The sequence below is a fragment of the Nelumbo nucifera genome, chromosome 1, assembly GCF_055504915.1.
Source record: "Nelumbo nucifera cultivar China Antique chromosome 1, China Antique-T2T, whole genome shotgun sequence".
Taxonomy (NCBI): domain Eukaryota; kingdom Viridiplantae; phylum Streptophyta; class Magnoliopsida; order Proteales; family Nelumbonaceae; genus Nelumbo; species Nelumbo nucifera.
This window is the reverse complement of record NC_142649.1, coordinates 165,593,179-165,608,635: the sequence shown is the minus strand read 5'-3', so window position 1 is coordinate 165,608,635 and position 15,457 is coordinate 165,593,179. Positions and strand designations below refer to the sequence as shown.

Here is a 15,457-nt window from a genome sequence, read left to right as displayed (position 1 = left end):
GTGGGGAGCAAGTGCCGGATGTTTCCTATTGGAAGTAGAAGGCGAAGAAGATCAACCGCAAGATCTCTGGATTAGGGTGTTTGAGCTACTGCTGATGCTGTGGTGTCCAAGTGTGATGAAGGCGATGGGGGATCTCCGTGGGGGCTTTGTTGGAACTGATGATACTTAGGAGGAACTTCGGACATGTGAATGGGTGAGAATTAGGGTGAAAGCGGATGGTACTATCCTGGAGAAAGTTTAGTTGGTGGTAGGCGAGGTTGTATTCTTGGTTTGGATCTGGCAGGAAAAACGTCCCAATGTTAGCTTGAAGAAGAAAAGGCAACTAGAGGAAGTTGGCAACCAGGAAGGAAGTGGGGATTTTGGGGGACTGGAAATGTCGAAGATAAACTTCACCCACTCTAAAGAAGGGAATGCTGCAACTGGAGCGACACTGGAGGGAAGGAAGAAGTGGGGTTCTGGAAACCGTATCGGACACAGTTCCTTTGGAAGATCAATTGCCATTATAGGTGGAATACACGAAAAAGGAGTGCATCATATGCAACAAATGGCAGATTCAGCCAATGGTCATGATGGGGTTTAGGAGAATCAGATTTTTTCAATTTTCAAATTTGGGAAATGATAGGGGAAAAACAATTAATGCTCTGAAAAGTTTAATAAAAGACTGTTTAAAGGAGCTAGGCTTGGGTTTCAAATAGATGCCAGGTGGCATAAACACGCTGTTTCTAGGGAGAACTGTTGTGGAGGATTGCAGAAAGGACTGCTACTCTTCTAATATCCACAAGAAATCTTCACTAGGTGAAAAAATGCGGATCATGACCCATGCACCAAACCCGAGCAACCTGAATTTGGTTAAATTAGTGGGAAAGTGGAATCAATTGTTGGAAAGTGGAGAAAGAAGAAATGGGTCATTGGTGCTGGAGGGGCCCAATTGGACAACTGAACCAAGAGGGCCCATGGATGAGTCCAAAAATTTAATAAACACTATTGACCTGGAACTTAAATCTCCACCGAGTCAGCACTACAACCCTTGATTACCTGATCAAATTGCAAAAACTAGGATGTTAGGTGTGGATGGTGAGGAGATAGATCAGGACGTAGGCAAAGAGGACAAGGTGAAGGGGGGGTACAATGGAGAAAACAAATGTTCTTGAGGCTATGGTAAGTCCTAGTGCAAGAAATTTTGTTTTGTGCTGTCCTGAGGCGAGAGTGGGAAGCTTGAATTGGCAAAAGATCATAGAGAAGGAGAAGAACTCAACCCCTAAATCTCTACAAGGGACTGGATCAAGTTCGTGGGAATCTGGAACAAAAGGAGATCAGCAAAAAGGAAAGGAGAGGGGCTCCCCTCTAGATGTTGTAGGTTTGCCCGAAGATAAAATAAACACTTGGAATCATCCTCATTTGGGTAATGTCGAAGCTACTGGGATTGGGTAAGTTCTTGGGTGCTTCGATATAAGGTCTGAAGCTGGAAACCATAGATTATTTGGAAGGGATTAAATGAGGGATTTTAGAAGAGAAGGAGAAAAGAAATGTGAAGGGTCGGGAAAGTAGGGGAGGAAGAAATTGGAGGGGTTATCTTTCAAAATAGATGGACCTAAAGATTCTTTCATTAGAGGCCTAGGGTCGGGGAGTTGGAGAGTAGTGGTGAGTGAGGCTCTATAAAGGTGGAAGGCAGGGGTGGTTCGGTTCTTATCCAGGAACCAAAACTAGAGAAAGTGAATTCATATTTACTTCGAAGTATATGGGGAAAGGGGCAGGTGAATTGGGTGGGGAAACTAGCAGTGGGAAGTGCAGGAGGTATCTTATCCTTATGGAATCCTCTAAGATATAAAAGTGTATCTCACAAAGTCGGGGAGCACTCAGTTACAGTGGTGTTTGAAATGCAAGGGGGTCTTAGTTGCCAATACAAACATCTATGGTCTGGATGCTGATAGAGAGGCAAAGATTTTGGGAGGAACTGGGTGAGATGAGTAACCTTACGATCTTATGGGTGGTTGGTGGTGAGTTCAACCTTATCAGATTTCTTGAAGAAAAGAAAGGAGGGACATGGGGTAGGTGACAGGGGGGCACCTTGTCAGATTTCTTGAAGAGAAGAAAGGAGTTCAACCTTATGATCCCATGGGTGGTTGGTAGTGAGTTCAAGGCGCCAAGGTGAGGCTAGGCGACAGGGGGGCGCCTTGAACTCACTACCATGTATCCTATGGTAGTTCCCTAGGTTCTATAACCATATTTCCTTAATAATTATCCATAATTTTCATAAGAAAGGTATAAACTTCATGTTAAAATAAAGAAAATCAACATATTCCAACATATTCATGAGAAGAAAAATAAGAATGTGTTAGTGTTGATAATATAAGGGCAGATTAGTCTTTTTATTTATGTTTAATATGAGGTGTAATGTTAAGTGATGTGTCCCATACTTAAGTAGGGGCGCAAGAGTCAATTTGTTTTTGTTATAGAAAGCTATAAATATAACCTGGCCGACTAGAGAAATGAGATTTTTCTCTCTAGTTCGAACCAGCCTTTCTTTTTTCTCTCTCTCCCTCTCTTCACTCTTTTCCTCTCTTCCTCTCTCTTCTCTCCCTCTCTCTTTTCTATCTTTTCTTCTCTATTATTCTGAAACTAACGGGTACACATATCTGAACTTTATCATGGTATAAGAGTGAGGTTAGATCAGTTCAGATCTGTGCAGTCTCTTACGCACCCTAGCTGAGTACTTTGCAGATTTCTCTTAGGTTTCTTGGAGTTTGATAAAAAGACTGAAAAGGAGTGGTTGTTTTTTACTTTTGGAGGTTTTAATGCCTCCGTTTGATTGTGGTGTGGTGGTTTCAGGTGGCCGGTAGGAAACCCTCCGATGGACTGAAGAGTGTTAATACAGTAGTTTTGTGGTCTATGTTCAGATGTGGTTCAGATAGGTGGTTGAAGGTCTAGTACCAAATGTGTGGAGTGCTGGTGTGATATCCTTGTGTGTGATGGTTTCTTGTGTGGTGCTGAAAGTGGAGAATAGTGGTGATTACCATTGCTGAAACCTGTGATAGTGAATGTTTCAGCAATGGTCAGCTGTAAGAGTGAAACAGTGGTGATCGTCCATCTATAGGAGTGTAGTGTGGTGATTGTTGGTGAGTTAGGGTAACATATTAGTCTGAGAAGAAAAACAAAATGTTTTTTGGCAGCTATAGGAGACAGTACTGAACACTAGTCTGTTATGATTCCCTCTGATTACTTGAATGTGCAAATGACCTCCATCAAACTGAATGAAGAAAATTATGTGCCTTGGGCTAAATTTGTGGAAGTGTTTCTCAGAGCTAACAAGAAAGTAAAGCATGTGAGAGAAGACAAACCCCTAGTTGACTCTTAGGATTACAGTGATTGGATACAAGAAGATGCACAAATTATGACTTGGTTATGTAACAGCATGGAACCTAAGATTAGTGTGAACTTCATGCTCTTAGACACAACCAAGGGGATTTGGGATCATGCAAAGAAGCTTTATTCAGGGCAGGACAATACCACTAGGGTATACCAGCTCTATCAAGAGTATTTTAATCTACATCAGGGTAATCAAAGTCTTGAGGTGCTAGCCTGAAAAATCTAAGGAATGAGTTGAATGTATATCACCCCCTTCCATTTGATGTCAAAATTCAGCAATAACAGAGAGAGCAACTTGATGTAATCAGATTTTTGGTGGGATTGAAGTCTGAATATGAACCGGTGAGAACACAAATACTAGGTGGGTCTGCCCTCCCTTCCCTTGAAGAGGTGTGGTTGAGAAATATTCTACAGGAGATGGGGTACTCAATTGGCACACCGATGAAGCTTTATTGTGACAACCAAGCTGCAGTCCACATCTTCTCTAATCCAGTTTTTCATGAGAGAACAAAACACATAGAAGTTGATTGTCACTTTGTGAGAGAGAAGGTCCTTAGTGGAGTAATAAGTATAGCATATGCTAACATAGGAAACCAATGGGCAGATCTGTTCACCAAAGGGTTGAGTCGGGCAAGAGTGGACTACATATGTAACAAGCTGGGATTATATGATATATACTCACCAGTTTGAGGGGGAGTGTTAGTGTCAATTATATAAGGGCAGATTAGTCTTTTTGTTTATGTTTAATATGAGGTGTAATGTTAAGTTAAGTGATGTGTCCCATACTTAAGTAGGGGCACAAGAGTCGATTTGTTTTTGTTATAGAAAGCTATAAATATAACCTGGACGACTAGAGAGATGAGATTTTTCTCTCTAGTTCAAACCAGCCCTTCTTTCTTCTCTCCCTCTCTTCACTCTTCTGCTCTCATCCTCTCTCTTCTCTCCCTCTCTCTTTTCTCTCTTTTCTTCTCTATTATTCTGAAACTAACAGGTACACGGATCTGAACTTTATTAGAAAGAAAAGAAAATAAAAAAATATAGGGGCTGAACCCCTATTTCTGTTATAGGAAAAGAAGAAAAGAAAAGGTGTTGATTAGACAACATTTTAAGTTCTTCCTTATTGGTTCAGGTTTTGAAGTCTTTGATGGTTCAATACAATATTTAGCGATGCTTGTGTTGATTAAACCCTAACAAATAAGAAAATAATAAAAAGAAATTAGTTTATAAACACACAATATAATTATTTTAGTTTATTAATGTCTATTTTATGATTATAACCTCAAAAAATTAAGAATATAAAAGTTTTCTATAACACACTGTAGAAAACTGCTGAGAAATTAGGTGAGCCAAGCAACTAAGGGCGCCTTGTCACCTAGGCATTGCCTTAACAACTATGGCAGAGGTTTAGAGCTATGGGGGACTTCACAGACTTCGTCAACAGATTCAAGCTGGTGGATTTGCCTCTTTTATGTGCACAATTCACATGGACAAACAACCAGGAAAATCTAGTGTTGGTCAAGCTGGATAGATTCTTAATCTCATCCACCTGGGAATATATGTTTCCAGGGACTAAACAGGAAGCTCTTCCACGACCTCTCTCGGACCGTTGTCCTATTCAGCTGACATATAGCAGACAGATGAGCAAGCAGGCGTATTTCAGATTAGACAACGGCTGGCTTGAAGAAGAGGATTTGATGATGCTAATTGCAGCTGATTGAAGGTACGAGTTCATTTGTGCTGGCAAAGAAACTTGGAGCAATCAAATCTGCTATAAAGAACTGGAAGGTAAGAAAATCCCAGTCAGCGGAGCAAGAGAAGCAAAAATGCCTTGAGCTGATTAAGGAAATCGATAACTTCGAAGAGCGAAGGCCCCTATCTGAAGAGGAAAGGTGAAAGTGAGATGAAGTGAAGGTTATCTTTGACAGGTTAGCTTATAAGGATGAAATACATTGGCATCAAAGAGAAAAGGTGAAATGGCTAAAGGTGGGGGATAGAAACTCCAGATTCTTTCATAGGATGGCTAACACTTGACACAGGCTCAATAGTATAAGCAGATTGGAAAATGAAGGGCAGGTTGGGGAACAAATGATTGACCGAATAATATTCAAACCATTGCCTATAATTTTTATATGGAATCTTGGCATCACCAGCCTCTTCCAGACGGGGTGCAAGTTAAGTGCATCAATGAGGTTCAGAAGAGGGACTTGGAAAAACCTTTTTCTGAAGAAGAGATATGGGATGCTGTGAAGAAGATGGATACTGATAAATCTCTGGGCCCTGATGGTCTAACAAATTTATTCTATAAAAAGTGCTGGGATGTTATCCAGGTTGATGTATTAAAAGCTATACAGTATTTCCATGATTCTGTGTCGATGGTTAGAAGTCTGAATGCTACTTTTATTAGTTTAATTCTGAAGCTGAAAGGGGCAGTATATCTCAAAGATTTTAGATCAATAAGCTTACTGAATAGTTTTTATAAGCTTCTAGCCAAGGTGCTGGTAGAAAGATAGAAAAAGGTGTTGGGAAGTGTAATCTTGGAAAATCAGTGTGCCTTTGTTGGAGGTAGACAAATTCTGGATGGTGTTTTGGTGGCTAATGAGGTCATTGGTTCTAGAAGTAGGGGTGGAAAACCAGGGGTGCTTTGCAAGATTGACCTAGAAAAATCCTATGATCATGTAAATTGGCGGTGCTTGAATTTCATCCTAGAAAAAATTAACTTTGGACAAAAGTAGAGAAACTGGATGAAGGTTTGTAAATACTCCCCTAAATTTTCTGTATTGGTAAATGGAAAGGCTTCTGGCTTCTTCAAAAGTTCAAGAGGCATTCACCAAGGCGATCCTTTATCTCTCCTCTTATTCCTTTGTGTAATGGAGGTCCTGACCCAATTTATTATTAATGCGGGCCAGACTTGTCTCTGGGAGAGTTTCGAAATAATTCCTAGAGGTGAGAAAGTCGATGTTCTTCATTTTGCTGATGACACTTAATGTTTCATTGATGCTTCTTTTTCTCAGCTGGAAATGTTAGTGGGGATTTTCTGTTGGTTTGAGGTGGTAACAGGGCTGAAGATGAATCTGGCGAAGTCCTCTCTCATTCCTGTGGGCAGAATTGAGGAGCTAGATGTTTGGGCAGAGGAGCTGGGATGCAGGGCGGATAGTCTTCCTACTAATTACCTGGGACTACTGCTGGGTCCTAAGTGCCTATCCTCAACAATTTGGGTTCCTGTCTTGGAAAGAATAGAAAGAAAACTTGCTTTGTGTAAGGGTAAGTATCTGACAAAAGGGGAAGAATAACCTTGATTAAAAGTACTCTTGCAAATCACCTTATTATCTTTCCCTTTTCCCTATTCCGAGTAAAGTGGCTAAGAGAAAGGGAATTTTTGTGGAAAGGGTGGGAGGACGAGAAGAAAATTCATGTGGTGGCTTGAAATCAGATTTGTGCTCCTCGGAGTTCAGGTGGTGTGGGACTGAGAAGAATAAAATCTTTCAATATGACTTTAATGGGAAAGTGGATTTGGAGTTGAAGAAAATAGTTGGTGGAGGAAGCTCATTGCAGCTAAGTACGGCCTTCAATCTGGAGGGTGGATGACTGCTATTGAGCTCCCCTCCTATGGGTGCTCTTTATGGAATGTTATTATGAAAGTTCTTCCTAGTTTCCTTAAGGGGATGGGTTTTAGAGTGGGAGATGGTTTCAGAATTTGCTTCTGGAAGGACAGATGATTAGACGATGCAACTTTGGAGTACAAAGTTCCTCTTTTATTCTCCTTGGCTGATAACAAAGAGGCCACGTTTGTTGAGTCTTTTGAGCTGGTCAGAGGAGAAGTGGTTTGGAATTCCAGATTCCATAGAGCTTTTCAAGATTGTGAAGTGGAAGAGGTGGTTAATCTTCTTAATTGCCTAAACACTTTCTATTTTGACCCTCAGTCAAATTATCAATGGGCCTGGAAATGGTATGCAGATGGGAAGTTTTTGGTTAAATCCTTTGCTGATGGCTTAAATGATCTGAGGGGATAAGAGTTTCCCTTTAAACAAGTTTGGATTCGCTCCTCTCTTCCAAAATTAATTTCTTGGTTTGGGCATCAACTCTTGGGAAATGTCTAACAAGAAGTAACTTGGCTAGAAGAGGAATCATCTTAGAAGATCTGAGTTGTGGGATATGTCATATGTGGTCAAGAAGAGGAGTCCATTGACCATTTTTGTATCCATTGTTCGGTTGCCTGGAGGATATGGTCTCATTTCTTGCAAGCCGTTGGCATCTGTTGGGTTATGCCAGGCTCGGTGAAGGATCTTCTGCACAGTTGGTACCTCCAAGGTTTATCTAAAAAAGGCAAATGCATTTGGAGGACTATTCCAGCGGTCGTGATCAATACTATTTGGTCAGAGAGAAATGATAGATTATTTAGAAATAAAAAAAAGTCCTGATGTGCTGATTCTTTGTACTGTTGCTAGGATAGCTTCTTGGTTATCGGCTGTGCCTGAATTTAGTAATCAGAACATATTTCTAGTTCTAAATTCAGTAAGTGTGTAGGATCCTTGATCTTTATCTCAGGAGGATGACTGTTTGTCTCCCCTCTGGTTGTATGTTGTACTTCCAATGAATAAAATTACCTTACCTTTTTCCAAAAAAGTTTGACAAATGGAAATGAGTATTAGCAATAAAGAAAGTGGGAGAGGGAAATGAGAAAGAAAAAGCGAAAGAAGTGGTGGGGTGAAAGATTCCGGTGTGTTTAGGAGGAAGAGAAATTATTGGACAAAGCCAAATTTTAACACTTCTTAGACAACTTCAGATGGTGAGAATCTGGTAGGGGAATATGGTTCAAGTGAGTTTGGTAAAGATGAAATTTGTGTAGATGATAATCATCAAGTCGAGAAAGCAATTGACTTGGAAAAGATTGTGAATGAAGAGGTGGAGGTCAACAAAATCCTAGGTTTATGTTTTATTGGAGGAGAGGAATTTGCAAGGAAAACTTTTGAAAAGTTAGAAGGAAGATTTGAAATACCTCAAACAAGGTTCAAAGTATCGAAAATGCAAGGTGTATCGAAAAGCCAATTTTAAGAGACGTATCAGGATATGCTTTAGATACACATGGATACAGAAAAAAAATCAAGATACGTATCAATATGCTAGAAAGCTCAAATAGATCCTAAAAAACATATTAATAACTGTAATCATTCATGGAGAGAGAGAGACGAGCGAGAGAGAGAGAAGAGGAAGATACGATTGAGAGAATGGGTACAAAACAACTTATCTTTATCATCAGCCTTCTTGGTGTCACTTTTCTTCCCCATGTTGTTATTACTCATCGCAGCCAAAGCAACTTGTTGCTCCCCCTCAGCTGTAACCATCACACTCCACCAACTTTCTTCCGATTGAACAAGGGAGTATACCTCGTGAACCGACGACAACTCTTTGCTTCCTTGGATCTGAACTCTCAAAGGTTCATAGGCAGGATTCAGTCCCAACAATAAGGCAAACACACACTACTGAGAAACCAACTTCCTGTAGGCCTTAGCATCATCATCGTGTTTCCACTCTGTAGCCTGATAATGATCCAATTCTTTCCATATGGAAGTAAGGGCTGAATAATATGAAGACAAACTACAATTTCCCTGTTTACAAATTGAGGATTCAGCTTGCAACTGGTAAACCTTGGCTCAGAATAGGTAGTTTTGGTCTGTTCCCAGATCGCACTAGCGGTGTCTGCCCACATAAAGTTCTTCTTCACATCAGGTTCCATGGCTGCAAGGAGCCAAGACATCACCATACTGTTTTCTTGGTCCCACCTATCATGTTCAACTGTCTCACTCTTGGGTTCTTTTACCCTTCCATTTATGTAACCAGCTTTTCCCCTAGCCGTTACATAAAGTTTTATGCTTTTAGCCCACTCTAGGTAGTTTAGACCATTTAAAGGGGTAATGGGCATGGGAAACATCTTGTTTTCACCTCCCATACCTGCTATGCTGCGGGTCGGTGTAACCCCCGATGAGGTTGAATCATAGTTTGCCATAGATCACTGCTGAAATCAGTCCAGATCCCACACAACTACACAACAGCCACAAACATAATACCAACCCTCAAGAAATTTACTTTTGGGATGTGGAAAAGACAACAAAAAAACTACTGAAATCAACTCTGTGATGGTTCAGTCATTAAACCAGCCCGGTAATCAGTCCAACACCAGCCAAGGCAGACGTTAGAACAATATACTATCAGTTCGACTACAACCCATACAGTCTTAACAATCCAGCATCCAAACGAATATATAGAACCAAGGAATAAGGCCTTCACACCATTGGCCAAAAATAAAAAAACAGGAACACATACCCTGTCCAACACCTGTACGAAGTTGCCAACCAGAAACTGACTTCACAGCATCAAACAGAGAAGAAGGGGAGTCTCTTTCTGCATCGCCCTTCTTCGACTAGGGTTTCCTTGATATTACGACCAAGGAAGAACCTAAAGGAAGAGCCACAAGTAGTCTGCTAGGGTTTCTCTGTCTTCCACGTCCAAGAAATCAAAGAAGGAAAAGAGGACAAAGCAGGTTCAAATAGGAGAGACCGAAATTCTTTTATATCCCAGAACCTTGCTTTGATACCATGTAATCATTCATGGAGAGAGAGAGAGACGAGAAGAAGAGGCAGATACGATTGAGAGAAAAGAAAACCTTACCCTAGCTGCCGCCAGTTCTTTATTTATATTAACTTAATATAAAAAGAATGGAAATTACAAGTATGCCCTTGGTGGCACTCCCTAGAAACAAACTAATAACAAAAAGAAAGAAAATAACTAACTAACTGACAACATCTTAAGAGGACAACCCACTAACAACAACTATAAAAATAACAATTAAACTCACAACAATAACAATAATTACAAATTTTATATGATTGTAAATAAGTTATTAAATGTAAACAAACATAATTTAATGGTTTATGTAAAATGTGAGATATTGGGACACAATTAATAACCATTGAAAAATAATGGAAAAACTATACATTAATTTTCAAATGATCAATATATTTTTAATACTTATTAATTTATAATTAATAATTAATTCTAGCATTTGTCAATAAACATGGAACATCCACTAAGAAAAAATAAAAATTTACTTGAAAATAAAAATTTATATGATCATAACAAACAGATTAGTGTGGCTTAGTGGTGAACATATGGTCATTACTTTTGATAAAAAAAAAGGGTCATTACTCATCAGAATCTAATGACTTAAGGTTCAAATCTTGTTATCACTAAAACTTGTAGTTTTTATGTTTACAATTATAAGAGCTAAAATTAATGGTTAATGCAATTAATGAGTAACAATTGCGTTAACGAGAGAAAGAATCATTAATTAATGAGATAGGATTTGAACTAGGCGCTAGAATTCAAATTCAAATTCAAATTGAGTAATTAACTAATTAATGTGAGGGAGAAAAAATAGACTTAAATACAAGAGTAATTAACAAAATTAATGAGAGAGAGAATTGGGTATTAAATGTAGATTAACGAAAAAATAATGATAAAAAAGAACTCCCAAAATGAATTAAGTGTATCGGACTGTTTCGGGCTTGTAATGGCCGGTACGGGCCTGTTTCAGCCAATACATACAAAAAGAAACGAAACAGATGATTTCTACATGTTTTGCGTATTGGACCTTTGTCAGAACGATACGTATTGGCCGATACAGGCCGATATGTTGTGAAATTTTGAACTTTGACCTCAAACCATTACTGATAATGATCATTTGTAGACAAAACAAATAAAAAGAAGAAAAAAATATGAGAATTTGTTCTCGGAACATTAGGGGATCTATAGATTTCCGAAGAAGGGATATAGTGAGAAATGTTATTACGAGTAATAGGGTGGTGTTGGTGTTTTGGGCATATTGTAACTGTTTTGATCTTGGACATTGTTTTTCTGTCTTCTTTATCTTTGGGTGACTGGACACCCACCCTCTCATATTAAAACAATTAACAATTTTCTTGCTGATAAAAAAAGGTGGAGTTGTTGTTGTAGTAAGAAAAGGAATTGGAAAAAGGTGGATATGGGTATTTTGAGTGACTTGTGGGGTTCAAATAGTTGTGGATGAGTAGCCTGTGAAGTGGAGGGTTGATAATCATTTGAGATGTGAGTATTTGGGTTCTGGGTGGGTTGTTGGTTCAAGGGTACATATTCAGTGTCTGTGGTATTGAATCATCTGGGGCTCAAAGGGGATGGTGTTACCTACAAATTTGTATGGTCGTAATGGGGATGGGAACAGGCTTGAAATGTGGGAGGAACTTTGGGAGTTTATGAAGAGGCTAGCATGGGACCTTGGGTGGTGGGGGGAGATTTCAATCTTTGTCGAAAAATAAGTGCAATGAAAGTGGGAAGGGATAATAGAGTGTTGGGAGGACTGAGAAGCTTCAGGGATTTTGTGAGAAAGAATGGGTTAATTGATTGTAGAATTTTGGGATCAAAATTCACTTGGTCAAATGGTCAAGATCCTCTTATTCTAAGAAGATTGGACAGAATTTGAAGTTGTGTCAAAGGATGCCTTTGAAGATAACTTTGGTTTGTTTTAGAGTATGATTTTCGTTGTTGATATATTTTGTTAGGTTAGTTGCTTATTGTACTTTGTTTGATTCTGGTTATTCCTTATCACCTTGATGCAATATTTCTTTTTAATAATAAAATTTTTCTCTTTTATTTATTACCAAACAAATATTTGTTTAGGATTGGTGTTGGTTTAACCCAAAACTATAGAAGAAATGAACCTCTGTCATCCCCACTAATTTGTGCTTTTTTCCTGAATGTGAGGATTTTTAATGGATGTATTTATCTAGGGATGTGAACTATTGTGCCTTGTTGAAAATCGAGTTGATTGCTATGGCATTTAATTAAGCTTATGAATCAATTTTGTTGACTAAATGCAGTAACTAGGAATATTGAATTATTTGGTCCCTTAGATATTCTCTCTTTTTTTTGGGGGGGGGCACTTAGTTTGGAAGTTCTCTGTGGGATTACTGATAAAAGTAAATGTTCTTTGTGTTATTACTTTTGCCTGTAGGTAGGTTTGCCATGGTGTGTTGACTTCATAGAGAGTGTGGCTTCATATTAAATGTGTGCATGTGCTTTTTCATGTTTCAACTGTTGAAGTCAGTTATTTGGCAAGATTTCACATGTAGACTCTGGAGTTGAAGTTGTCAAATTGTAGTTTGATACCTTCTAATTTTCAGTGGCTATATTGCGTTTAACTATTGCATTTTAGTGAATTTATTGCTTTCCCATCTCATTTCTTTTGTTGTAATTTTATCTGCCGTCACTTTTCATCTATTTCAGAAGTCACAAGTCCGTGATGGTTATCGGGAACAATCAGGTTGTTGGGGGCATTACATATCGCCCATATGTCAGGTAAACTAGGTGGTTATGTTATGATAGCCATCTTTTTCTCTTTCATTGATCCTTTTGTGTTGAAAGTAATAATATTTTACTAAATAAGGTAAGCTTTAACTTCAATACAAACTTTTTCTACTGTGTCAAATGAAATAGGAAAAATCATTCCAAGTATTATTTTTCTACTATGTTGTATTTTGTTGTATCTCAGTTTTCTTTCAGGGAGTCTCGGAGGTTATAAGGGTATATTTGTTATGTTGATAAACTTTTGGAGACTTCTATGTATTTATGGGAGGAAGAGGGGCCTAAATGTAATTCTGATATAATTGGATCCTTTGCTTATTTAAACCATTGGTTGTGTTGGATTAGGTTGTGTGAGAGTGGACATTTTGTTGTGAGACTGTAGAGAGGTTGTCTGTGTTTTTCCATGGTGGATATTTTTCTCTTTTATTCTGGACAGTCTACTGAGCTGAGTCATGTTGAACATTGGTGTTTTCTTTCTTTCTTCTTCCTATTATCTTCTTGGTTTATTATTCTCTTTTTTTACTGGTTGATAGTAATTTCTTCTTCCTATTTTAGAAATGTCCTTGCAGCACTTGTGTCATTATCAGATACTTGTCTAATCTGGTTAACATAGCATGCTCAATCTAAATGAGACAGTTTCCTTGGTTTACAAGACAGTTTCTTTGGGTCATAGGCTTATAGCTGGTCTTTTTCATTGTGAATCTGTCCTGTTCTTCTTAGTATACTCACTGTTCATTTGTTCTTTTATGTTTCTACATCCAACTTAGACATCAAAACTTGCAATCCTTTAAAATACTTATTTAATACTTGTACTTCAATTTCATCTTTTGTTTTTTCTTTTGTTCTTGTTCATTGGCACTCTGAAAAATGCAGTCAAAAATTTGGGGAGATAGCTTTTTGTGCAATTACGGCAGATGAACAAGTTAAAGGCTATGGCACCAGGCTTATGAATCACTTAAAGCAGCATGCTCGTGATGTTGATGGGCTCACTCATTTTCTAACTTATGCAGACAATAATGCTGTTGGCTATTTTGTCAAACAGGTTTGGTTCTCAAAGTGCTTTTCTACGTTTCTGCAAAAGCTGTTTGTACATTATAGTTATATCTGCAATAATTAGCAGTGGCAAAATCATTTTGGTTTTGCCAGTATGTCTATTTGGGTCTATCTCGAAAAAACTAACATATCTGCTGAAAATCATCTTTTTGAGTAAGAAAATGACAGAAATCTGAGATATTAGATGGAGTAAAAAAGTGGAGAAGGGTACATGGCATATGATTCATTGTCTGAGCACAAGTAGAGCAATTATGGATTCCATTCTGGTTCAAATAAAATGGATCCCAAGAGTCATATTCCATAGCAGCAGCTCATTGATCAGCAACAGTAATTAATGGATTCTAATGCAAAGGAAGGGAAGCCTCCAATATTCCAAAGAGTAATCAATGAAATCATTAATTCTTAACTATACAGCATATTCCATCCCACCCCACTTTTAGCTAATGCATCAGTAAAAAAAATAAGATTCCTTGGTGTCCATCTGAAAAAGCAATAAAAGGAAGCAGAGATGTCAAGAATTTCATGCTTTACGGAGTTACTGCTGAATTCTTTTTATCAGCAATAGGAACTTAATTTATTAGTTAATCCTGAAAGAATGTGTACATGATATTATAATAGCTGTTGAAAATTTTATTAATTGTGAGATAAAATGATGTATAAAAGAATATGTACCTTGAACTCCATCAACAAATATGGTTCACAGCCCCCCCCCCCCCCCCCCCCCAAAAAAAAAAAAAAAAAAGAAAAAGAAAGAAAGATGGGCATGCCAGCAGTGGAAATTAAAAATCAGTTCAATTGATGATTTGAATTTATTTCAATCACTAACCTGTCAATGTTTCATTGGCGGGTAGCAAGGGAGTCTTTGACCACAGTTGCAGCAGATGTGCTTTCTAATTAATAGGATAGCTTAACCCATAATCTCATTCTTTACATCCTTTCCTTTTAACAGCATATCCCCTATGAGGTATTCACCAAAATAATTGTACCCTTTGAATTATCAAAAAAAAAAAAAAAAATTGTACCCTTTGTGCACATTGTTTGGCTAGTTCATTAGCTGATCATTGAACCCGATGGTTGTACCCATTCTTTCAGCCAACTGCTTTATGTGCCTGATTGTGTGGTTGTATTGCCAAGGTCCTCGGCATGGATTAAATTTTGTCACGTATTGGCCGATATGTATCATATTGGTGACCTTCCGATACGCCCCTGTACTAAGTGTTTCGGGTCTGACCTGCTTTGGGCGGTAGATGGGCCTAAAACTGACCCCCCTGAACCGGTTTGGAGAAAAACTAAATAAAAGCAACTAAAGATACAGGCCGATACGTCTCATCCGACATATTGGCCTGTATCAATATTTTGAACTTTGGTCCTAGGCTGCTGTTTTGGAGCCACCTTATTGCCACCTTGAAGTTATGTTCTACCAAAGTGTCAGCTTTTATGAACCTCCACAGAATTTTCCTCGTTTTCTCTCCAGGAGAGAAGCAGCTAGTCACAAACAAGGCATCTGCCTCTATTAAGGGTAGTGGGGAGGAGCCACCTACAGTCAAAAGTAAAGAAATGGTCCCAAATGCTGCTAACAAAGGGAAAGAGATTAACAGATTATTAGTGGTTTCACAGCTTGTGTTATAGACGAAGAAGATGTGGG

The 15,457-nt window shown here is 38.5% G+C and overlaps 1 protein-coding gene across 6 annotated transcripts in view; it reads left to right on the top strand.

Moving 5' to 3' along the window:
* The window catches only part of HAG1 (histone acetyltransferase of the GNAT family 1), a 113,532-nt gene that overhangs the window by 22,453 nt on the left and 75,622 nt on the right, over positions 1-15,457 (top strand). For all 6 annotated transcript variants that reach the window (XM_088895089.1, XM_088895090.1, XM_010248038.3 and 3 more), the window contains exons 4-5: positions 12,682-12,753; positions 13,633-13,801. In XM_088895089.1, the coding sequence (XP_088751215.1) occupies positions 12,682-12,753; positions 13,633-13,801 (241 nt within the window). The remainder of the gene's footprint in view (positions 1-12,681; positions 12,754-13,632; positions 13,802-15,457) is intronic.